The following is a 24,144-nucleotide window of genomic DNA, read 5'->3' as shown; positions in this document are numbered from 1 at the left end:
TGATTTAGAGGCAGCATCTTGGATTTCTGTCTCTGTTTCTACAGAATTTCATGAACTGAATATGTTGAATTTCTGCTGTGGTATCATAGAGCCTCTGATGAGAAACTAATTTCCTAAATGGTTTATCTAGGAGGTGCTGTTCTATTTGTTTTCTTAGGCATTTTAATATGTAAACAATGTTGTTTGTGGTTTTGTAGATCTAGCCTTAATGGAAGGAAGCAAAATTGTTTTCCAGATTCACATCTTAAAGCCAATTTGAGCAGTGCTTCAGAGAACTGTATTAGCAAAACCTGACAGTTGTGTTTGTTTGGGGTGAAACTGATGAGTGTTAATGGTGTTAATCCCTCTTAATGGGATAACAGCTGCACCAAAAGTCATGTTCCTTCAGCCCCCATCCTCCCCTATTTCTTCGTGTTCATGAAATAATCGTGTCCAGTTTCTGCTTTGTATACATGTGCTCAGATACCTAATTAGTGGATTTTATTGTCCCCTTGACGCTTGTACTAATGAAAAGACATCAATTTATAAGGCTGTTCCATTTTAGAACAGATTTTAGTAAGGCATCTATGGCACTAAGTCAGCTCTCAGAATTACCTTCTCGTTAACTCGCAGGTTCCAATTTTCCAATGGCCTTAATCACAGCCACGTCCTCACAGTTCTTTCCCTCTCTGCTTAACAAACCGACTCATGGCTGATGTAAGCACCTGGAGAATAAATAACTTGAATGTTTTATGTCCTTTTAAGCCAATTCTCCATAGCTATCCCTTAGGGATTGCCTTGCTGTGCTTCTGTTCTGCTGGCGGTTGAAACAAAATACCTCAGCGGCCCCGCAGCGGTACGAAGCACGCTCTCTTGTGACGTGACACCTGCTTTTTAAATGCTTCAAAACCTTTTTATTTTTTATCTTTGGCGGTACGAAAAGCTGAGAACAGCCGTATCTATGCAGAAAGAGTCGCTCAGCTTCACCTCATCACGAGCGCTCACGCCGTCCCGCCCCGCGGCCTGCCCTTCCGCTGAGGGCCGGGCCCGCCCCGCGCTGAGGGAGCCGCCGCTCTCAGGCGATCGCCGGGACAGCCTCGCGCCGGGGTCCTTGCTGAGCGGCGGCGCGCGCGCCCTGCGCCGCGCGGTTCCCACGTGTGCTGCGGAGAGATCCGCGGCCGCCGCTCGTGGAGCCGTCGGTAGGGAAGGGCCGAGCGCTCGGACGGCGCCATGCAGCGCCGCAAGGTGGACAACCGCATCCGGGTGCTGATCGAGAACGGGGTGGCGGAGCGGCAGAGGGGCCTCTTCGTGGTGGTCGGCGACCGCGGCAAGGACCAGGTGAGCGCCTCCTGACCGCCGTGCCGGGAGGGAGTTGGGGGGATTAGGCGGGGCTGCCTGAAGGTGAAGACAGCTGGAGAAAGGAGGTCGGGCAAACGAGAGGAGTAATTCGGGGTCCTCTGTGCAGCACAGCCTTGGTGATGGTTTGTGGTCACACAGGCTTGCGTAAACCTGATTGAACCTTCGCAATGCGTTTAACGATCCAGCGTTGGTTGGTGGCTCTCACGGCTGTAAATTCAAGGATAAGGTGTCATAGAACGTTCATAGAATCGTTTTGAGTTGGAAGAGACCTTTAAAGCCGTCTGGTCCAGCTCCCCTGCAATGAGCAGGGACACCTCTGCTAGATCAGGTGCTCACAGCCCATCCATCCTGACCTTTGGCGTCTACAGGGACGGGGCATCTGCTGCCTCTCTGGGCAACCTGTGCCAGTGCCTCACCGCCCTTACTGTAAAAACCTTTCTTTCATCCAGTCTATTGGTGAGAAATCTTGTCTGAGCAGACCCTGCTGAAAAGTACGTTGCTCCTTGTTAGCTCATGAGTACAGTCATGCATTGATATTTCTGTGTCTTGGCAGGTGGTTATACTTCACCACATGTTGTCTAAAGCAGCTGTCAAGGCCAGGCCGTCCGTCCTGTGGTGTTACAAAAAGGAGCTGGGCTTTAGCAGGTAAGAGGCCTTTTGCATCTTGTGCTGCAGTAGAAGTCTGAGTGCTCTGTGTGAAGGCAAAGCTCTGTGGCTGCTCTGCTTAGCATGGCCTGATTTGGTCATCAGGGTAAACAAGTCTTACTTTCACTGTACAGCTGGCATACAGATTAGGCATTACAGTCGCTTTCATTTGAAAAAGGGGCTTAAAACGTCAGTTCTTAGATTTGCAAGCATACTTGCAGTCCGGGCACAAAGCCAGGAAGGGTGACTTGAAACTGCGTGATTCCAACCAGATGATTTCTTCCCAAAACAGCTGGTTTGGTGTGGTTTGTGCCACTCTGGGCCAAAGGCACTGGGAAACATACCCCGAATACAGTGTGTGTAATGCAAGACTTCTCCTTGGAGCCCGAGCTCTGAATTTCATTTAGCCTTGAACCTAGGAATGAGCGCAGAGTCTTCTCAAACCTTTTCCCATTAAAACTTACGTGAGGTTTTTATTCTCCAGCCACCGGAAGAAGAGAATGAGGCAGCTACAGAAGAAGATTAAAAGTGGAACCTTGAACATAAAAGACGACGATCCTTTCGAATTGTTTATAGCAGCCACAAACATTCGCTACTGCTATTACAATGAAACTCATAAGATCCTTGGTAACACTTTTGGCATGTGTGTGCTTCAGGTACGGAATTCAGCATTTTACATAAAGGATGCAGTGCTAAAATTGATTGCTTTGAGTTCAACAGCTGCAGTAATTCTGTTTGTTGCTTCTTTTACTAAAGTTTTGATGGCTTTACTTATCTTAAATGCATTTTGTGGGGGGTCACAGCCTTCCGGGGTAGAATTTTAATGGGAAGTTGGTTAATGCAAATGTTAAGTTTAATTCAAACTCTGATAAATGTTTATAGTTCTTCTTTTTAGTAGCTGCTATTGCACTTGAGAATTCTAGGCAAATTTAAGGTTGTTGGTTTATTTTTTCATTTCCAAGGATTTTGAAGCCTTGACTCCAAACCTGCTGGCTAGAACTGTAGAAACAGTGGAAGGGGGTGGAATTGTAGTAATTCTGCTGAGGACAATGAACTCACTGAAGCAGCTCTATACAATGACCATGGTAAGTTCAAAGTAATGTGTCTGTTTTACATAGGCAGGTACACTTGGTGATGTTAAGTGCTTATTTTTTGCTTTTGTTACGGCTTGGAGTCTTCCTTCCATTACTTCTGCTGCTCCTTCTTTCATTTAACCTGGAATGAGGTTTGTGTTTGTGCTGTTACACCAACCCTCGTGCTGCCAACAAACACAGCTGTGTTTTCTGGCCCAGTGCTAAGTGAGATGAGCCTCACCATTCCTGTATTTATAATGCTAGTAGGCGAATTAAAGCATTGCATTATTTCTACTTAGCATCCCTGTGCTGCTTTAAATGTTCTGTATGTAGTAGATGTGGCCTTTAAATCAGACAAGAAGACATAAGACCATACTGAAAAGTCTTGTTGGGAGAAGCATGTTTTTAAAGCAGTATTTGGAATATCTGATTGTCTCAGCAAACAAAGTCAGAATCCAGTCTGGGATGCAGCATTGATGGAGAGAGTGAATGTAGTCCACAAGGGTGGAAAACATATGGGGTTGTCCCACGAGGTAATAATCTTGTAAGTGTCACTGCTACTGCTGCTCCTTCTCCAGACTGACTTTTTGTTTCAGGATGTACACTCTCGATACAGAACAGAGGCACACCAGGACGTGGTAGGACGCTTTAATGAAAGGTATGTTATCGGGCACTCAAAGCGTGTCTAAGAATGTTCCTTAGAGCAACATCATGTGTTCATATCGGGAAAGTATCCTGTAAGTTTACATGAGAATAAGGCTTCTTTGCTGCTTCTGTGAAGTTTGTATGTAATATCCTGGAAATGAATGTTATATCTTTTTGGAGGAACTGTATACAAAATGTCAGCAGTATATTACAAAGGATGTGCAAATGTGCCCAGATTTGTAAAATCTTCTGAGTTCCGTTCTTGAAATGCTACGTAGAAACATGTACTCTAGATAACATGAAACTGCTCACTGTGGAGTCTGCTCTGTGGCTTTAGAACTTCCTTTTAAAGGCGATTCCTCTCCTTTTGTTGTATAAATGAAGTTGTTATTGAGTGACTGAGCCCCTGCTCTAGCCACTGGAAAAATTTGTTCTTTTGCACGCAGGTGATATTTTTGTGGTGTCTGAAATGAGAAGGATGAATAAACCAGGCACTGACCGCAGTCTTTGCTGGTCAGTGTTTGTCACAGTTGTTGTCTTGAACTTCTATGCAGCTACCTCCCGCTTAAATGCTGGAAGTTGCTTCCTAGTTCTCTTGGTGGATCATCGTATGTTAGCAGTTTTCTTTGGAGGCGTGTTCCCCTGTGAGTGGATGTCTGTTCTGCGTAGACTATCCTGATGAAAGGCACGTGACCAGTTATGTGAACTTGTCTCAGCTTTAAGCTGCTGTTGCTGTAAATACTTAGAACAGAGGTTTAATTAATCATCAAGATGCAGAAGTGTTGCTAGCGCTTTTACTGAGTTGCCTTTGCTTGACTGCTCAGGTTCATTCTGTCTCTGGCCTCATGCAAGAATTGCATCGTGATTGATGATCAGCTGAATATCTTGCCCATCTCCAGTCACGTTGCAAACATCACACCCGTTCCACCACAGTCACAGGTCAGTAAGCAATGACAGACACTTCTTGCTGGGAGAAACTAGTCTGAGTTGAAAAGCGTTAAAGGGCTGAAAAAGAGGAAGCTTTCCTTTCACACTGACTGCTATCAGATAATGGCATTGTAGAGAGGATGCAAAATGTTCTGCCAAGAATGTACCTTGTATGAGTGAAGCACTGGGAAGCTGTTTTTTCTTTCATTTTTTTTTTTCACTTCACCTGGTGAGTTAAAGCTCAATTGCTGTGGTTACTGTTTCAGAAGTGCGTAGAGAGATACAAGCTGATGAACGGTTAGGATGAGGCAAATAAAAAGACCTCTCAAAGGCTGGAAGGTGGGAAAACTCTTTGGAAAGAAGCATATTAAAAGGTTGGGGATGCCTGATATCTCCAAGCTGTGATACTTGTTTCAGTCTCTGAGTGAGTTATACGTGCCAAATCTCAGTAAACATTCGCTGAGTACAAAACCAGGCGTGAAGTGTTAAGTATCTGTCTACACGTTTAAACTTTCCTGTCTTTAGAGAACATATTCAACTTGCGGTAACGCTTTCTTTCAGATATCTTTCTTTACCTGATGAAAGATATCCCTGGACGTCACAAAAGTATAATTGCGCTGAGGTGTCCCGTACTAATCCTGTTATGGAAAATTCTGTGTTTATAGGAAGATAGTCTCCGGCCACAAGACTTGGAGCTGAAAGAGCTGAAGGAGAGCCTGCAGGATACACAGCCTGTAGGAGTTCTGGTGGATGGCTGTAAAACCTTGGATCAGGTTGGTGTAGTACTTAAATGCAAGATCCTGTGTGCTTGACAAATCACGGTAGGAGCAGGTATTTGTGTCTCATCTCTCAAGTAACCAAGTCTGAAAGCACAAACGTCGATGGGAGCTGTCTTAGAAAGAGTGCTTGAAAAATTGTTTGGACAGAATAGCTCTATTATATTGGTGACTTTCTGTATGAGGTTGAGAAGAAGTGAGAGGGCTAAAATGGAGACAGGAAGCTGATCTGGAGAAGTCAGCATTTAAAAAGTTGATGATAACTCAAGGGTTGAAATAAGCAGGAAATAAATGTTAACGGTCTGTATTAATGTACTCTCATAACTGCTTCCCTGACACTTTTTGTTAGTCCTGTTTGAGAATCACTGACTAGTGCAAAGGAAGGCAGCATTGTAATTTCTTTCCTGTTTCAGAATAGACACTGAGAAGTTGCTGTTCAGCAAAGAGTTTCCGAGACTTATGCACTGCTTTAAGGCTTTTTCATAGTTGGCCTTCTCACTGTCCAGATACGTTCATCTTCCTCCTCTGATAACTCCTTAGCAGTGTACCTCTTCCTGTCTTTCTGAATGTATTTTGTGGTCATTGGCTTGGGAGTAGTAATTGAGCCGCACTGATTGTTCATGTGTGTTTTAGCCTGACCAAATTCAAGAACTCAATGGGTCGAGAAGCTTCTTTCATATCATTTGTCTGGGCTTTAACGTTCAGCTTTCTCATCTTGTTTTAATTCTCCTCCTTCCCTAAGGAAAATCCATGTGGCAGTAGCAGTAGGTCTGAGTAATGCTGAAAACAATTTAGTGAAATTTTTGTTGTATTTTTGTTGTATTTTTCTGATCATCAGGCAAAAGCAGTTCTGAAATTTATTGAAGCCATTTCTGAGAAGACCCTGAGGAGCACTGTGGCATTAACAGCAGCCAGGGGACGTGGTAAATCCGCTGCTTTGGGACTGGCTATTGCTGGAGCAGTAGCTTTTGGGTGAGGAAAGTCCCCCATGTCCCAAGTTTTATTTGCATCATTGAATTATAAATATATATATATATGATAAATTTTTAATATATTTACAATTTCCAGTCCTACATCCTTCCCTTCTGTTGTTCTTATATCTTTTAGTTGCTGTGTAAACTGATATGCAAGTTTTTTTGTTTTATAGTAATCAGAAATCTTCAGTCTTTCAAAATTTATCACACAGTAAATAGTGAGATAAGCATATAAAAGAATCTGCTGTTATGAAGTAGGAAAGAAATCTGATTATTAAGTAAAATCAACCCCTCGTATTAAAATAAATCCTTTGTGTGTAAATTTGGTAGAAAAAGAGTTAAATTCTTGTTTTATTTTTCTCTGCAGTTACTCCAATATTTTTGTCACATCTCCAAGTCCTGATAACCTTCACACTCTCTTTGAGTTCATATTTAAAGGCTTTGATGCACTGCAGTATCAGGTAAGGAGGGCACACAGTTTTACAACGCTTTCATAGTCCCTGTTTAGGAATGATCTTGCATCTTATCTCCGTTGTCTGTTGTGTATATTGGCTATCAGCTTTTGCCCCCACCAGCCTGTTTAGTAATGCTCTGTGAAAGCGAATCATAGTATGATTGCATTTACCTCTGTATTTATAGGTTGGGAAATTTGGTTCCTTTCTGTGTAAAAATAGTTTTTAACAGATGAATCTTCTCAGTTCTTGGGCTCCTGAAGGTTTTGCTATGAGATTTCTCAACTGTAATCTGAAATACCAGGGCACATGTAGCAAATGTGTTTTGATGGTAATGATAAACAGTATTTTTCTAAGCTCTTGGCCTGTTCATATGATTTTACAATGTTTTCTTTTAGGAACACCTAGATTATGAGATTATTCAGTCTTTAAACCCAGAGTTTAACAAAGCTGTTGTCAGAGTGAATGTGTTCAAGGAGCACCGACAGACCATTCAGGTAGCTGGCCTTCTTTGCACGCTGGCCTTTCTGTCTTTTGGTTCACGACTGTTGGCTTTATTGATTGCTGTAGTTTGTTCTATGTAACGTGTAACTATCTTGGATAGTTTTGCTTTGAGACAGACCCTGAATCTGTTGTGTGACTGTCACAAAATATTTTAGATCATTGAGGTATTTTGGTGATCTGTGCAGGTAAACGTGTGTGGAAATGTTTAAAACAATATGTGTGATCGATGCTCCCCTTTTTAGGATAACATGAACCCTTTCCCGTGGGTTTTCTTCATTCATGAGGAATAGGGATAACAAACAGATTGTCAGATCTCAAGCTTCGCCATCTCTGATATTTCCCTGTGTTGTTGACGGTGTCCTCTCATTCCTTGCAGTACATACACCCAGCTGATTCTGTGAAACTGGGTCAGGCTGAACTTGTGGTGATTGATGAAGCTGCTGCCATTCCTCTCCCCCTGGTGAAAAAACTGCTAGGCCCTTACCTTGTTTTCATGGCTTCTACAATCAATGGGTAAGACTTGAGCATCGCTGGTCTACCTGGGAAAGCAGTTTTGTGACTGCTAATGGACCGTATTGTGTCTACTGTGTTTCTTTTTATACTACACATTATCATAATTGGGTCTTGCTGATTTCTGATCATGTGGAACTGCTCTTCAGAATGACAAAAAGTCAGTACTAACACTTGCTGCTTTCCTTTTGGTTCCACTGCATGTTCATTGAGTATTTGTCTTACACCTCTTCTGTTCTGCTGAAAGGAGCATATGAATGAGATTACACAGTCTGTTAGGAGAGGAGTGAAAACTTCTTTCCAGTATGATGAGACTAAAAATGTGATGGAGTAGGTTGCTCTGTCCTATATGTGCAACAACAACAAAACCCAGCAATTCTGACAGATGGCTGAAGCCATTACAGACCTCAGAATGGCACATAGTTCAGCATATCAGCATAGTTCTGTGTTGGAGCTTCCTCATGGCACAGAATTGCCATTTGGTCATTTGCTACAGACCTTTGTCTTCTCTTTTGCAGGTATGAGGGTACTGGTCGATCACTGTCTTTGAAGCTTATTCAGCAGCTCCGGCAACAGAGTGCGCAAGCCCAAGTCTCCATGACAGCTGAGAACAAATCTACAGCTACAGCCAAACTTGCCTCAGGTAACTCCATTGATTTCTGGACTACACTGTACAACACTGATGTCTGGTGTCGCTGCTCAACAACACCCTGTGGGTGTCCCATATGTCCGTGTACTGTGCAGCTGTAGGAAGGTAGAGGTATGGGAAAATGAGGGAGCTCTTCTCATATCTTTTTTTCCTCATGATTTTCAGATGTCAAGGCATTTTGGGGGATCAAAGCTATGCAAATAGTGATCATTGTACCTTCCTCCTGATGTTATAAGAAGAAGCAGGCTGTGAAGGCTCCAGCTGGAGCAGTTACTTTTCAAGTGGTTTCTCTACTGTTCAGATTTGGGTGTGTTTCTAATCTCTTTCTTGCAGCTCGTACATTGCATGAGGTCTCCCTCCATGAGTCAATCAGGTATGCACCTGGTGATCCAGTTGAAAAGTGGCTGAATGATCTGCTGTGTTTGGACTGTCTCAACATCACCAGAATTATCTCCGGCTGCCCACTGCCTGAGGCCTGTGACCTGTATCCTTACTCAAGTGATGTGTTCTGGTAAAATATATTGCTTTTGGGTGATACAGGCTTTCACAAGCTGACGTATAGTGAATTCTCAAGCTAACGTGACAACCTCAGAGCATGATCTTTTGGCAGAAGTAAACTAAGACCATGCTTCTGGAGTTGAGCTCTTATCACTGCCTGATACGATGTCTGTGTTACCAGGACATTACTAAACTTCATTATCATTGCAGTAACTAAGGAAGGGCTGAGCAGAAGGAAATCCTGATTAGAGTTATGCAGCGTTAAGCTTTACAGATTAAAGGAGTGAAAAGTATGAACGATACCCAGTCATTTATTCACTCATGTAGATAGAGCTGTAGACTCCTAATTGCTTAAGCCAGCACATAACCTGGGGCTAAATGGAAAATATAACTGTTAAACCAACAAGGAGGTGTTTTTTTATCCCTGTTTTCCAGGGTGTTTAATTCCTTAACCCTGCGTTTAGATATTACGTAAACAGAGACACACTCTTTTGTTACCACAGAGCATCAGAAGTTTTTCTGCAGAGACTGATGGCCCTCTATGTGGCTTCGCACTACAAGGTAAAGGTCCAGCTACTCCTGTCAAAATTTCACCTAGGAATTTTGTGGAGGGAGCACTGCTTGTTTCAGGATGTCTAATTGAATTGGTGCTATTGAGAATTTCTGGTCAGTTGTTTTTTGTTATGTACATAACTGTATTCTCCTGAGAAAGAGAATCTTTAGCCTTAGCTGAATGCACTGGATTTATCTGAAATATTTTTTCGTGAGAAATTCTGGAGGCTAAACTCTAGGTGAGCCTACTACCCTACTATTGGGTAACAGTGATGAACCCTCTTCTGCAGTTCTCTTCACAATATTTTAGTAGCATCAAACTAAGCAAAAGAGCGGTATCATTGTACTACTGACAAATTAATAACTCATCGCTTGAGTTTCAGGACCGTGGGTCACTAGTAACGTGGCTGGTGAAGTGAGGAAGCGTTGGAGTACTGAGTACTAAAAATCTGACCCATGGAAAAAAAAATATTTCAGGTTCTGTAGACTAAACGATATGTAGATATATAAAAATAGAAAGCTCAGCTTAATATATGAGAGAACATGAGTTTTCACTTTAGCAAAAGAGATGTTGTTTGGTAGCATAACAGCCACAAGCTGCCCTGTTAGGAGATTCATCTGCCAGTATCATAGAATCATAGAATTACCCAGGTTGGAAAAGACCTCAAAGACCATCAAGTCCAACCACAGCCTAACCATAGTACTCTAACTAACAACCCTCTGCTACGTCATATCTCTGAGCAATATATATTGTTCTAGTTCCAACTTTCTTAATAGCCCTAAATACAGACAGTGGAGGACTGTTTAGAGCTCTTCTCTTGAAATAATATTTGAGCTTTCTGATCCACATTTACCTTCTAGAACTCTCCCAATGACCTCCAGATGCTATCTGATGCACCTGCCCATCATCTTTTTTGCCTTTTGCCTCCTGTTCCACCTACCCAGAATTCGTTACCAGAAGTACTTGCTGTTGTTCAGGTGAGTGCATTCTGTATCTGTGAACTGTGGTGTAATGGAGCAGGGATAACACGCTGTGAGGAAGCAGTGTACTATCCAGGAGCAGAAGGTAGCTTAAGGCTGCGTTTTTAAGGACCACAACAGTGTATTAAGGATGTTTGGGGTTGTTTTTGGTTTTCTTTACTTTGTTCTGTTAACGCTAATTGCTACATGAGTACATTGTGATGCTGTAAAATGTTTTTGTGCCTTTTGAGAAGCTCAGTTGCTGGCTCAATAAATCATCCTGCTGTTTCGAACCCCTGCCAAGGAGAGCTGATTCACTGCTTCGTTATGCTTCCTTTGTGTGTCTGGCATTCTTTTTACTTGCAATAGAACCGCAAAAATACAAATTCCTCAGATAGAGATGCCCACAGTTGTAGAAATATTTGTCCTTGACTGTACTTGACAGGATGCTTTCTTCTTTCCTTGAGAACACAGATTCTTAATTATCAGTGTTCAGTGCAGCTAGTTAAATTGGCTGTATCTTAAAAGAAAAAAAAAGGCCCATTTACATGAGAGATACATGGTACTTAAAGAGAAGGATTGGGAGCTGAGATTGAATGTTTGCTGCTGGCAGACTACAGAAAATACATAGAGCACATCCTGTGCTTTAATCTCTTTTGTCTTCTTTTGTACCATACCGTCATGCCTGCTCACTAGTGTGCTTTCTGAGACAGTGTTTTAGGGACAGAGCCAGTTCAGTGGCACATATCTATTAGCTCGCCATGTTGCAGCATAGGCATCGGGTGACATGTCAGTTCTGCATAGTGAACTCAGCAGCTGAGGATAGATTTTGGTATTTTCTGGTGGGAGAAAAACTTTTTCTCCATTCATGGCCTTTTACCTTTCCTGGCAGGTGTGCATGGAAGGAGAGATCTCTCGCCAGTCTATCATGAACAGCCTTTCTAGGGGAAAGAAAGCTTCTGGCGATCTTATTCCCTGGACCATTTCAGAGCAGGTAAATAATTTGGCTGTGTATTTGTACCAGTGATGCCTTTCATCACTATTGCTTGTTTCCAAAGTGTCCTGAGTAATTCACATTGACTTTTGTCTCTTACGCAGTTCCAGGATCCAGACTTTGGGGCTCTGTCTGGCGGGCGCGTTGTTCGCATTGCAGTTCATCCAGATTATCAAGGGGTAAAGTATTTTGAAACCCAGTTATTAATAGCCAGCAGAGGTACTACCAGTCAGGCAGACCAGAGCTTTGTCTGTCCCAGTATGCAGTGTAGATCCCATTACACTTATTGTGAGTGTACCAAATGTTCATGCTGGTGTTTGATATTTTCAGAACGCCAGAGGTATGCAGTGACAGTTATTGTTCTGTCCTACACTCCTGACTGGGCTCTTGTGATTTTGGTCATCCAGCTGGTTCTGTGGTATTATTACTCACGGAGCTCCTATGCTGTAATCAAAATACGTTTTTGCAGTGGCTGAGTAATTTTTAAACTTAGATTGTTAATGGATTTGTAAGGGGAATATGTTGTTCTGCTTTAGGAAATAGATCTGTCTTTTTGTTTATAGTGTATTTTTCCTATTTCACAGATGGGCTATGGCAGCAGAGCTCTGAATTTACTGCAGATGTACTATGAAGGCAAATTCCCATGCTTGGAAGAAAAACCAGTTCAAAAGCCAAAAGAAATTGCAACTGTAAGCAGTGAGGTATGGAACTCAGTACATATATCATATTTCCCATTGTGCTAAGCTATCTACTTCTCACTGTGAGACTCAGTATTGATTTCTCTAAGCAAATACAAAATATTCCTATTTATCCTTTGTGCAGAATAAAGGATTTAATTTGCAGATTGCCCTGAGCAATGCTGTTAACTCATTTCCACTTTCTCTTTCAGACGGTTAGTTTGTTAGAAGAAGTTGTGACACCTCGGAAAGATTTGCCACCTTTACTTCTCAAACTGAGTGAGAGACAAGCTGAGAGTCTGGATTACCTTGGGGTATCGTATGGCCTAACACCAAGATTACTTAAGTAAGATCTTGTTTTGTTTACTAGGTACACCCAGTGTAAAAGTGTATCTATGTAGATAGTAGAACATCTATAATTTGTAAATAGTATAAATATAGATGCAAATATTTTACCTCTCAGGCATTCTTTTCCTTTTTCCGTGCTTCCATTGATTTCACAATCTGGGCAGTTCCAAGCCTTGTACTCCTGCAAGATCTTTTCTTGTGCAGTGTAGCTGAACCTAATCACTCAGTGCGTCCTCCAGAGTAGTTTTTCCTCAAACTCATTGTGAAGGAAAACCCATTCTCTTCTCTATCAGCTCAGGAACTGCTTGGTTTTTCTAACTAGAACAGCGAGAACAACCTGTAATAAGAAGGGATGAGTTAAATGCTCCTTCTTGTGACCTCTAGAAACACGAGCTGCTGCTAACTTCAAAGTTACCTGTTTGTTTCAATTTCTCAGTGTAAATACATTTCAACAGAAATTTCTGCTGCTTCTCATTTTTCTCACCAAGGAGGAACTGAGTTACTGCAGCAATAAATAACTGAGTAGTTTTACTAAAGTTTGCTCTCTGTGTCGTAGTTTTATATAAGAACTTAAACTTTTATAATAAATTTTAACTTAACGAAAATATTACGCAATTCTGTAACACATTTACATTTCTGAGACTCTGTATGGAAAGTTGTGAATCCACAGTTTGGGAGACAGTTTCAAAACTGTGTAGAATTCTTCCTGTTACTAATCTAACAGCAAAGCAGGAATTTACCACCTGAAACCTCAGTTCTGTGCTGGCCTATCCCCTTTAACAGAGGACCGTCTCGCAAAAGATGAGACTGAGTCCAACAGAAGAAGTCCCATGGAGGCGGGTTTGTGACCGTCCCAGTCAGAGTGCTGTTAGACAGCTGTGTGCCAGTCAGCATTTCAGATACAGAGACTGTAGCTGGCTTTGTTCCATGACAAGCACACTGCAGTCTTCATACCAAAATGTGAGGGTGACTTATTTAGTGGAATAGAGCATCCAAACTGAATAGTTCTGAAAAAGTCTTAATCTCTGTAAATTACAAAGCAAATGGTTTATCATTATTGAGCAATTTCCTTTCAGGACAGGAGGAAGGATAAAGTGTTTACTGCTTTTTGCATTATTTGACTGTTAGGTGTGGTAGGAATAGGTAAAACAAAGAGGAATAATGGCATAGAGTTGCTGGGGTGCACATTCAGGGCTTGCTACTGAAATTTGCAACAACCTGTATGGCTGATGAGTAGTCATCCTTTAGGCCATGGAGGTGGATTGCCAGTGACAGTTGTTCTGGGGCCTGACTTCTTTCTTTTGTCTGAGACACCATATGTTTCACCTCAGCAGGACTTTTACACTAGTATTCCTTTTCATGGGCAAAATGAAATTAGTATCAGTTCACAGCCAAGATGCAGGAGAGGAGGATGGAAAGGGATATCAGCAGGATTTCTCAAGTCTGTCTGGGGCTCTCTCTGGTCCCTAGGTGATTATTGAAGAGGAGTGGAGTCTCTGAAGTGAACTATAAATCCTTCACACTTTCCCCAGGATATCCTGTTGGTATTTTCTGTCAGTATTAATTCTTATTATTTGGTTGGGTAGTGCCTACCTTCCAACATTTGCTGTTGTATAGTAGATAGATTTTATTTAAATGCAAGTATTATTGCAAAATCAACAGCTCCATATTTCTCAGTGTGCTTTCTCTTGTCATTTTCCCTAGGTTCTGGAAACGTGCTGGATTTGTGCCAGTTTACCTAAGGCAGACACCAGTAAGTAGCATACTGTTTCTGAATGAAATCCAGCCCTGTTAAAATCACTGGGCATATTTCCATTGGTTTCTGTGAGGTCTCATTTGGGCAAAAACGTTTTTTGAGACTACACTTGGAGTTTGTTTTATATTCCTTTTTGTCCTTTTGACCTAATTGTTTACTAAAGGAATCAAGTATTAGGGTTGTGAATGTGGAATTCTAAGTAATTTGCACTTAAAGAAATAGAGCAAAGGTGCAGCTGGTCAGGGTTATTACTGTAGTCATGGGTAAAATATGGAAGTTGTCCTTGAACTGACTGCCATCATTTTTCTAGATATTTGCCTAAAGTAGCTGTAGTGATTATTGTATGTTTGGAGACAACAGTTTGTTTGTCTCATATTGTGTTTTGCTTCAGTTTTCCTGGCTCTTGTGCTGTACGTTGGATTTGCAACATTAGTTGAATATCTCAAGGAGCCAAAATCCCTCAGCATGGGGGTTTACCAAATTGTAGAAGTTCATCGTTTTGTGGTGGTCGTCAGTAGCAATGGATATTTGAGTTGTTGATTTAGAAGAGCTCTGCCTTCTTCAGTTTAGCATAGAATGCAAACAGTTGATGCTGATGATGGGAAATGCATCTTCATTATTAGAATGATCTGACCGGTGAGCATTCGTGCATCATGATGAAGATGCTGAATGAAGAGGATGCTGAACAGGAACCTTGGCTTACTGCCTTCTGGAAAGGTAACTGAACTAAAACTAGGAAAAAATGCTGCAATATTTATTCTGAAGGTTCACGGGACTAATTTGTTTTTTCATCTTGTTGTATAGATTTTAGGAGGCGGTTCCTTTCTCTGCTTTCCTACCAGTTCAGCACATTCTCTCCCTCGCTTGCACTGAATATCCTACAGAACAAAAATATCAAGCAGCAGTCACAACCCCGTGAGTACCCACACTCAGTATATTTATCCAGATCGCAGTTTAAAGTCTTTGTATAGATTTGTCAGAGTTCTCAAATCTATGCATTATATGAAGTCTCTTGTGAAGCGCTATGCATTGCTTTTAGTCATTTTCTGTGTCTAATATAACGCTTGCATTTTTGATTAAAACCTATTGGAACATTTTCTGTCAACTGAAAATAGGTATCATTTCTGTGCTGTTTTGCTTTTTTTTTTTTTTCTCCAGTGTTTTTTTTGTTTGTTTGTTTTTAATCAAAGATTTAAGTGCTCCAATAGTGGAGGGCTCTTGATGCTAGCAGCTAAAGGCACAAGAAAACAAAAGCCAGTGGGTAAACACTGAGGCCTGCTAAATCCAGTATGAAGTTGAAATGGAAGCCTTGAGTAGCAAGCGTCAATAGGCAGAGCAGGGAGCACGTTATCATCAGAAATTTGGAAATTAGAATTTGGTGACTTTCTAAAAGAGAGACTTTAGTTCAGCTGCGTGTTTGTGGGATTCAGTGCAACACCTGCTGAGGAAAACATGTAGATGACGTAATAAAAAAGGCAGATAAGACAATTCTAATTTAAGCATCAAGGCTTAAAAGTCCTCCTTAAAAGCAAGTTGCTGTTTTCTCTGTAAGCCTAAGAGTTCTCTGAAGAGAACTTGGTGATTTGCCTCTTGTGGGTTTTTAGTATCTGTCTTGCTGAAAGAGGTTTGGTTGTCGTTACAAGGAAAAGGTTGTAATCAGCAATAACCAATAGCAAGCAGGGAAACACAGAGCAAACCAAAGCTCAGTCAGCTCTCACTGCTTTTAGTCTCTCTGGCATGTTTGACTTGATCAACTGGTCTGTTTTGACAGTTGCAATGCTCTTGAATAAGCAAGCCAGTCTGAGCAGCAGTGGTATTCCTAGTGTCTTGCCTTCTGCAAGTATACTGGGGTAGTGCTTGGACTTCAGTCAATGATGTGTAAAAGGAATTTGTTAAATACTGAGACCGTAGACAGCTATGAGGAACAGTCTTGATACTGATGTCTCTTTATTGTTCAGCCATCAGCCGTGCTGAATTAGAATCTGCTTTCATCCCGTATGACCTGAAGAGATTAGAGATGTACTCTCGCAACATGGTGGACTATCATCTTATCATGGACATGGTACCTACCATTGCCAGGATGTTTTTTCTCAACCAGTTGGGTGATATCTCTCTCTCTGCAGCACAGTCGGTATGTTTCACTATGAGAACAAGCCATATTTCACTTCTTTTCACTTCCCCCCTTTTCACTTCCCTGCTGTCTCCTAATTTTGGAGTGGTTTCCCATTTCATGGCATTTTTGAAAAGTCTTTGCTTTAGGTGATTGCTGTTTCTGTGATCCTTTTCATGATTTCTTCTGCTTATAGTGTTATTCTACTTTTAGCTTTTGCTTTGAATAAAATCAGTAGAGAATCATATTCTGTTGTATGTTCAGTGAAGCATCCCATTTATTTGTAATATTTTGTGAACTATGGCTGAAAAAAGCCTTAAAGTCTTGTTTCTTGAGCCTATGCCTCAGGGAAGATGTAGTCATCTGTATTAAGTATGGAATGATGCCCGCTGACTACAGAATAATTTAGAGGTGTTCCACTGCATCTGAGCAAAGCTTCAGCGTGTACCAGAGAAGCCTCATATTGTCTGAGCAGAGTGAGGACTTGGTAAAATGCAGGGGGTTAAAGGATACTGTTGATTTGCTAGAGTTTGCTCTAAAAGCCTCTGCAACTGAAATATATTTCATTTCTTCAGGCCCTTCTTCTAGGGATTGGCCTACAGCATAAATCTCTAGACCAGCTGGAAAAGGAGGTGGAGCTGCCTAGCAGTCAGCTGATGGGTCTCTTCAACAGAATCATCCGCAAAGTAGTCCAGGTAATTGCATCGTGACAATCTTTCTCTTGGTAGTATCAGTCCAAGGAGTAATTCCAGTACCAAGCATGGTGCCAGTAGAATACTGAATTAGAACGGTGTATTTTTAATGTGGCCACAAAAAATGATTGTTAACCTGTTTTGTGAGAAGGGAAAATCCTTGTGGAAACTTCGGTATTTATGTCATTGATTTGTACTTTGTTTTCCCAAGTGAGAGTGCTTGTTATATTTTTAAATATCGAAGTGCTTGTAACAAAATGCTGAGCGTGCAGCCCATGATGCCAGCTGAGCTTTAGCCATTTGTTTCTGGTGGTTCACTGCATTGGTGGCATCACAACAAAAAACAAACAAATGTGAGACTTTTCCGGTATCATTTAGAGATGGACTCGAACTCCAATGAAATCACTATAGAAACTTTGGGTCTGGTTTTCTTTCTCCCTAGTCTGTGATCAAGTAAGAAGCGTGATGAGTTGCCAAATGGCAAGACAAAAATTGCCAACCGCTTGCTGTTGCTTGCTCAGCCTAGGGCTTCTACTTCTCAAGGAACAGAAGCAAAGCTTCTGCAGCCTACCACACTGATCACTGGAGAAGTGATTTGCTCAGCATAACGAAAGTAACATACAAGAAAATTAATATACAACTTCTAGTTACAAATTGTAATCAAATCATGGTGTATTAATAAAGAGTATTGTTAACTGTCAGCTTTCTGAGCTTGTGCGAGTGGCAGTGTTAGCTAACTGTTCTTAGTTTTTATACTTTTCAATGAAAGCTGTTACATAATTTTTTCTTAAGAAAGCAACATTGAGCTTCTTATTTCAGTATGACCGAATGTATTCATCAGAAATAAACAACTGCCTGAAATATTTGCATGGTTAGAAGAGTTTTTGCTTTGGGGACAACCAGCATTTCTTATTTATTTTAAAGCATCGATGTAGAAGATACAGTGTTTTACATGTGCGGGCTTACTTCATTTTCAGTTGTTCAACACCGTCCAGGAAAAGGCTGTGGAAGAACAGATGGTAGCAACAAAGGACATTGTAATGGAGCCAACAATTAAATCTTTAAATGATGATTTGGTAATTATGAATTTTCTTCCTAGTACACACATAAACACTCTTCATGGTGCTCTCTCAAGCATAGAAACCTTGTAATCAAAATGTTGTTGGATTAGAAATATTCCATGTCACGTCTGTCACTTTTTGGTAGTTATAGAACCAGCCAGCTTTATATTACATTCTTAGTCACGCTTTGCTAATCAGCCATACTGATTTTCATAGAACGTACAAAGGTGTTCTTGGAGTGAGTGATGTATTACAACTATATGTATAGCCATTAAATCAAAATGAAAGTACATAAAAGATAAAAACTACAAGACCATGTGATATTTGTTTTACAAGGTGCTGTTCCATTTGAATGGGAAGAGATTTTTGCTTGTATTGCATGGTTAGTTGCATGATTAGTGTTGCACTTTACACGTAGTTGTACATCTGTGTTCTGTCCTGTTGTAGGAAGAAGCTGCAAAGGAATTCCAAGAAAAACACAAGCAAGAAGTGGTGAAGCTGAAGGAAATGGACCTTACACAGTAAGAATTTATCTGTATGAGTCTCAACTCCCAGTTTTTCCCTGCTAGTTATTTGAATGCTGGGTTACCAGCTCTGGCACATCTTGCTGAGACTTGTGCGCAAGGCTGTGGTTGCAATATGATTGCAAACCATCTATAAATGAGAAAAAGCAATGAGCGTCTTTCAGTATTGTCCAGGTTGGATAGGTATATGCCTCTATTCTGATGAAAACTTTGGGTTTTTTGTCCTGATCGACAGTCATTGTTTTCATCAGCTCTCTTGGCAGTTGCTTTGTTTCACACTCAAAACAAAGAATCATAGAATCACCGAGGTTGGAAAGACCTAAAAGATCATCCAGTCCAACCGTTCACCTATTCACCTATTACATAATTTGCAGTAGAAGGTAAATTCAGCAGCAGAGCTTATTTGTTCAGGGTCGTTCACCTGTATAACTCAGTACATTCATTGTTTTCCTCAAAAATGTGGCACGGGCATCAACTTTACTTTTTGCCAAGCGTGAAGGTACTGATTTCCTTTTTTCTGTTGATGTTTTGAACAAAGAGCAAGAGGTGGTAAGTTTGCAAACAGCAGTTGGTCAACAGTAAGGTCTGTCTGTGGAACTGTAGAACTGAATTATTAAAGGTGGAGCTCATCATTATACTGCTGCACATAGAAGATGTGGAAATGCTGGTTCAATTCCCAGTACCTCTGGCATTAGCTTGAGTGCTTCCAGTCTCCTTTGTCTCTTTATATGGTAAATTATGTTACTCTGGCAAGAACTCATACTGTGTATCCATATGCAGCTCTTGGTCCTGGCTGTGTAGAGAATGTGTGTTATATGTATATAACTTACCTAGTACTATAATAGGGAGTAATAAAATAAGCTTCCTGAGTGTGGACTCTTTATAATTTGATACAGTCGTTAGTTTCCTCAAATCTGGATGTGCGGGTTGTGTTGTGTGATGGCCAGCTTTTCCATGTGCAGCCGTCTTCAACTCCAGTAAAAATAGTAGCTGGCTAATTTTAGTATTCTAGTATTTAAAAAGGAAAACAAACAAAACAACCCATGCAAAAACAAACAAACAAAAAACCACACACACAAAAACACCCCAAAGCCAACAGAAAAGAACAACCAACAAGAGCTTCCTTCGCTCACTGCAGTGTGCACGGATGCTTTTACAACACTGAGTTGCTTGCTGAACTTCCTTGAAATGTCAGCAGATGTCTCTCTGAACCAACAGGAATTCCACCTGCTGTTTGGATCATCTCCCTTCTCTCTCTTCTCCTTTCCACCCTTTTTGTCTCATAAATCCATTGCTCTCTCAAAAATCTATTTTGAACACTTGAATACAGATCATAGGAAGCTAAAGAAAAGTCCGAGCTGTTTGGTTTGGCTCTGTCCAGAGTTGTTCAGCCTTGTATGAACAAAGCGTAATTTTGTGATGTTTGCAGCACTGTCTTCTGAGAGAAAAAGCTTCATCTGCCACTGGCAAGCTTTGGCTGAACACTAGTATTGGTTGCTATTAACCTGTGGACTAGTTTGTTTGCTAACAGAGTCATGACAAGCTATATACTGTCTGTATGTATTTCCAAATACTGATTTGGTTGGGTGCGATGCCCTGGCTTTGTTTGAAGTTGAGTACTGTCTGTGTATGAACGCAGAATTGCCTTTTTGTCCCATTCTACTTAGACCTGAAAATTTTACTTGATTTTCTTTTACCTTTTTTCACTTAGATACATTATCCAGGGTGATGATGAAGAATGGAATGAGGTGCTCAGCAAAGCAGGACAGAACGCTTCCATCGTCAGTGTGAAAAGGTTAGGAAAGTTGAAATACTGTGGAAAGGTCTCTCTTGGCTTCCCTGCTGGCTTTAGTGTAATGAACAGCACTCATTCCACATCCTTGTCCTGCTGCTGTAGGAGCCTCTGATGTTCCCATTGGAGAAAAAGGGAAATTGGTGGAGGATTCTTTCAAATTTGAGCTTACGCCTGCAAGATGTTGAGTCTGCCTTTCTGCAGTTTGTTCCTTCTTTTTAGTCCATCTTCTTTTACCTTGCACAGCATGGAGGCTTCCTTCACCTTGGGGGTTTATAAACTTTGTCTGTTCCCCTTGCTTGTTTCCCCTTTCCATGGTGACTGACACCTTAAATAACTGTGATCTTTCTTGCATTTCTATTTCACCTTTTGTGTGTTCATATTCTTTTCATGAATGCTGGAAGGTCTGAATTTCTAGAAGCCTTACAGAATTGAGGGAGTCGTATCAATACTTATAAAGACTGGAGCTCCATCATACTCGATCTAGTCAGAATCTAGAGTGAAATTGTGTACTTACATCTACAACTGTCAGTGATAATAGTGTGTTTTTTTAGTCAGTCTAACTTGCAGATGCCCTGTGTGAATAGCCTTTAGGAAACATGTCTTACAGTATTCAAAAGCAATGACAAAATACAGCTAAAAATAAAGATCTCTTATGAGATAGAAGTCAGGCTAAAGATTTTGTAGTGTCTAGAGCTTGTACTCTTGTTCATGCTTTCTGTAAAAGACTCTGAGCGACCCATGAAACGGGAATTATTTCTTTCCAGCCACTTTCTTGGGGTTGGCCCAGAAGTCTTGAGGCAAACATTTCTGTGTAGGCTCTCCCCACTTCTCCAAAGAACTAGGTGGGCATCCAGTGTACTTTTAACAGATATTTTCTTCCCATTTCCCAGTGAGAAGAAAAGAAAACTAGAAGCAGTAAGAGGACACAAGCAGCAGAAGAAGTTTAAGAAGACTAAAGATATAAAGCAGAAGCGGAAGAAATGACTCTAAAATGAATCAGTGAACTTGAAATAACAAGTGACGGGTCTGTACCATTCTCCTTTCAAACCAAAAGACTTTCTTGAGGAGCAGGAGGGTGAGCACTGAAGGGAAGGAAAAGCCTAAGAGGCATTTTCAAAGTGTTTGTATTTAAGAGAAGAGCAGTGACACTGTCAGGAGACCGTCTGTGGAGATGTTTTATGAAGTGTGACTGCAGGGCTTGCATGAAGCACTCTGCAAAACACTGGGATATTATGAGGGGTGCCTTAGGAGCTACAGTTTCCATTCAGAGTGACAGATCAATCTCTAAACTTTCCTGCTTCTTAATGGTTGATGTCTATTAAAAATAGAGTTTGGATAACAAAGCATGGAAATGCATTATCCTTTGGTACACGACTGTGGTGTAGCATTGCTGTACAGCTGGATATATTCAGATACTGGTCAGTAGTAAAACCATTCCTTTGTAGCTGTGGGGAGGTGCCACCATGGGAAACACATTTCATTTGGGGCTGGCTACTTTGAGCCCTAACCATATTGTTAGTGAGGCGGTCCCTGCTCAAAAAATTTCAGAACACTTCTGTTTTGGAACACAGTGTTTAGTTTCTGCATACTGTGCTCCTCAAACAGCTGTAATAAAAGGCTCATTTACATTCCCATTTGCTTACAAGGTCTCAGCATTCCCATTGCTCAGTAACCTACATTTCCTAGCTCTCAAACAGGATAGAGTGATTAACAGTTGCTGGAAAAGTGTCTTTGCCTATTGTCTGTCTTGCTGTCTGTTCACCGAGTGATGCTACTTGGTTTTGTTGGAAAGTTTTCTGTGAGGGTTGCCAGGAAATCAGCACTATCATCTATCATACCAACACCTGATCCCAGCCATCTTTGTAAGGGGTAGGTAAGCTCCAGCTCTGCTATCTGCTTGGCAATAAATGTGCACCAGTCTGGAACTAGGATTTTTTGTGACTGCAGACTCCAGAGACTTCAGAACCAGGGCTGACTTCTGATAAAGAACTCTCCCTGTTCCGAACCTTACTGCCCTGGTGCATTGGCTTGATGTACCAGCACCAAGATTTAGAAAAGACCTACAGGCAGTGTGTAGCTGCATTCTGTGTACTTGTAGATCTCAGAGCATCTTTTTCCAGTATATCCTTAAAGGAGAAAATTCTTCCTAGTTAACACAGTATTTGTTTTCTAGGATGATTTTTATAAAAGATCTAAATTAAGTGTAGGCCTTGTACAACACAGCCTGCGTCTACCTTTGGTTAACAGACTGTTTTGTGAGAATCAGCAACAGCACATCACCCACACTGGGGGGCAGCTGAGATCTGCAGCTGCAGCTCTTAAAGGCTTAATGAGGAGCCTGATTATCAGCCAGCTGTGCCCAAGTGGCTGCAGCACCTGGCAGCAATTAGGGGGGGGTGGTTGCCTGCCTTGAAAGGGCTCTGAAGAAGTTGGGAAAGGAGCAGATAGGAAGTGTGAGCCTTTTTGTCTTTGGAAAGTCTTCAGGAAGGTGAGTGTGAATTCTGTCTGTTTTTACTGTTGCTGCCATTAGCAGTGGGATAATGTCGGCTTGCTTACTTCCAATGCTCTCCTTTGAGAGATGCAGCAGTGGTCTAACAGGCTGCAGGAGAAAGCTTTTGATGCTTGTAGAGTCCCTTCAAAGCACACCAAAACTTAGCATTGACGCAGCATCAGCAGTTTAATTGGATTCTGTGTGGACTGTTGGTTTGTTCATGTAGGTGGTAGTGTTGTGCTTTGGGTACAGATGATGGTGTCAGAATGCTTTCTTTTTATTGCGTGTTAAACTTTGGTAGTAAGAAAACATCAATTTCTTAAAATGTCAAAGTGGTGTAAATTACAACGTGTATCTTGTGAGTACTGCTAAAGTCTGGTTCTACTTAAAGATAAGAAATGAAGTTTTAGGGGGATTTTTATTACAGGTATCTGCATGTTGTTAAGGCTTGGGAATTGTTTGACTGTCCTTTGCTTCTGCTGTGACTGTGCCAGAGCTGTGACCTGCACAGCTCAGGGGACCCCTCTTTTATCTGTGGTTGATACAAAGCTGTTCCCATGCCTGAAGCGGAGGGAGGCGGTGGTTGTTTCAGGAAATACGGTCTCATGCTGGTAGGCTGCAAGCGCCTGTAAAAACTTGGCTGTGTGTTTTACTGGCACCGTCTTGGGGAAGGTACATTTACTTATTGACGCAGGAGCCAGACTGGCAGTGGGGAAGAAACAAGCGATTTTTGAGCCTATCTAAGTCCAGGGGTGCTCAGAGGTCTGGGAGGGAGGTGTGGGATGCTTTCTGAAATAGAGGTGAGGATGTTAGAAAGGTGGTCCTGTCATGTCCCCTTGTATGCTTTTTATTCCCCCTCAAGCCAAGTTCTGCCAACCTTTACTACTGAGTATTGTGACACAAAATAGAAAATAGGAAACTGGTGTGTTCTGCCAGTAGCTAGGAGGTGATCTGTGAATGTATTCACATAGTCTGGCAAAGCTTCTTGTAAGTTCTAAGTCAAAATAGAAGGTAGTAGGCAAAGTTAAAATGGATTCTTCAAGCAAATGGGGATTTTACTATTTAGCAGCATCTGTGTTCAGCTGTCTCTCATGCTTGCTGTCTGTTGTGGGCTGCAGTCGTATTTGCTCTGTTACCTGTGAGTTTATCCTTTAGCTGGAGGAAAGGACTTGAGGGCTTTGAGCTTTGTGTTT

The 24,144-nt window shown here is 41.4% G+C and overlaps 1 protein-coding gene across 1 annotated transcript; it reads left to right on the top strand.

Annotated features, from left to right (window-relative positions):
• The first annotated feature begins 1,081 nt into the window (after positions 1-1,081).
• NAT10 (N-acetyltransferase 10) lies at positions 1,082-22,100 on the top strand. Its single transcript, XM_072337572.1, has 28 exons — positions 1,082-1,317; positions 1,892-1,983; positions 2,468-2,639; positions 2,946-3,068; positions 3,653-3,714; positions 4,526-4,640; positions 5,294-5,401; positions 6,243-6,376; positions 6,746-6,839; positions 7,229-7,327; positions 7,711-7,847; positions 8,363-8,487; positions 8,827-8,977; positions 9,456-9,552; positions 10,405-10,521; positions 11,396-11,497; positions 11,602-11,676; positions 12,082-12,198; positions 12,387-12,520; positions 14,227-14,275; positions 14,902-14,995; positions 15,083-15,193; positions 16,237-16,409; positions 16,964-17,083; positions 18,058-18,156; positions 18,589-18,662; positions 20,377-20,460; positions 21,351-22,100. Exons 1-28 carry the CDS (start codon positions 1,210-1,212, stop codon positions 21,442-21,444), a joined length of 3,060 nt encoding a protein of 1,019 aa, XP_072193673.1. The 5' UTR covers positions 1,082-1,209; the 3' UTR covers positions 21,445-22,100.
• Positions 22,101-24,144: the final 2,044 nt, after the last annotated feature.

Source organism: Excalfactoria chinensis, chromosome 5, assembly GCF_039878825.1.
Source record: "Excalfactoria chinensis isolate bCotChi1 chromosome 5, bCotChi1.hap2, whole genome shotgun sequence".
In the NCBI taxonomy this organism is placed as follows: domain Eukaryota; kingdom Metazoa; phylum Chordata; class Aves; order Galliformes; family Phasianidae; genus Excalfactoria; species Excalfactoria chinensis.
This window is presented reverse-complemented; position numbering and strand designations above follow the sequence as displayed.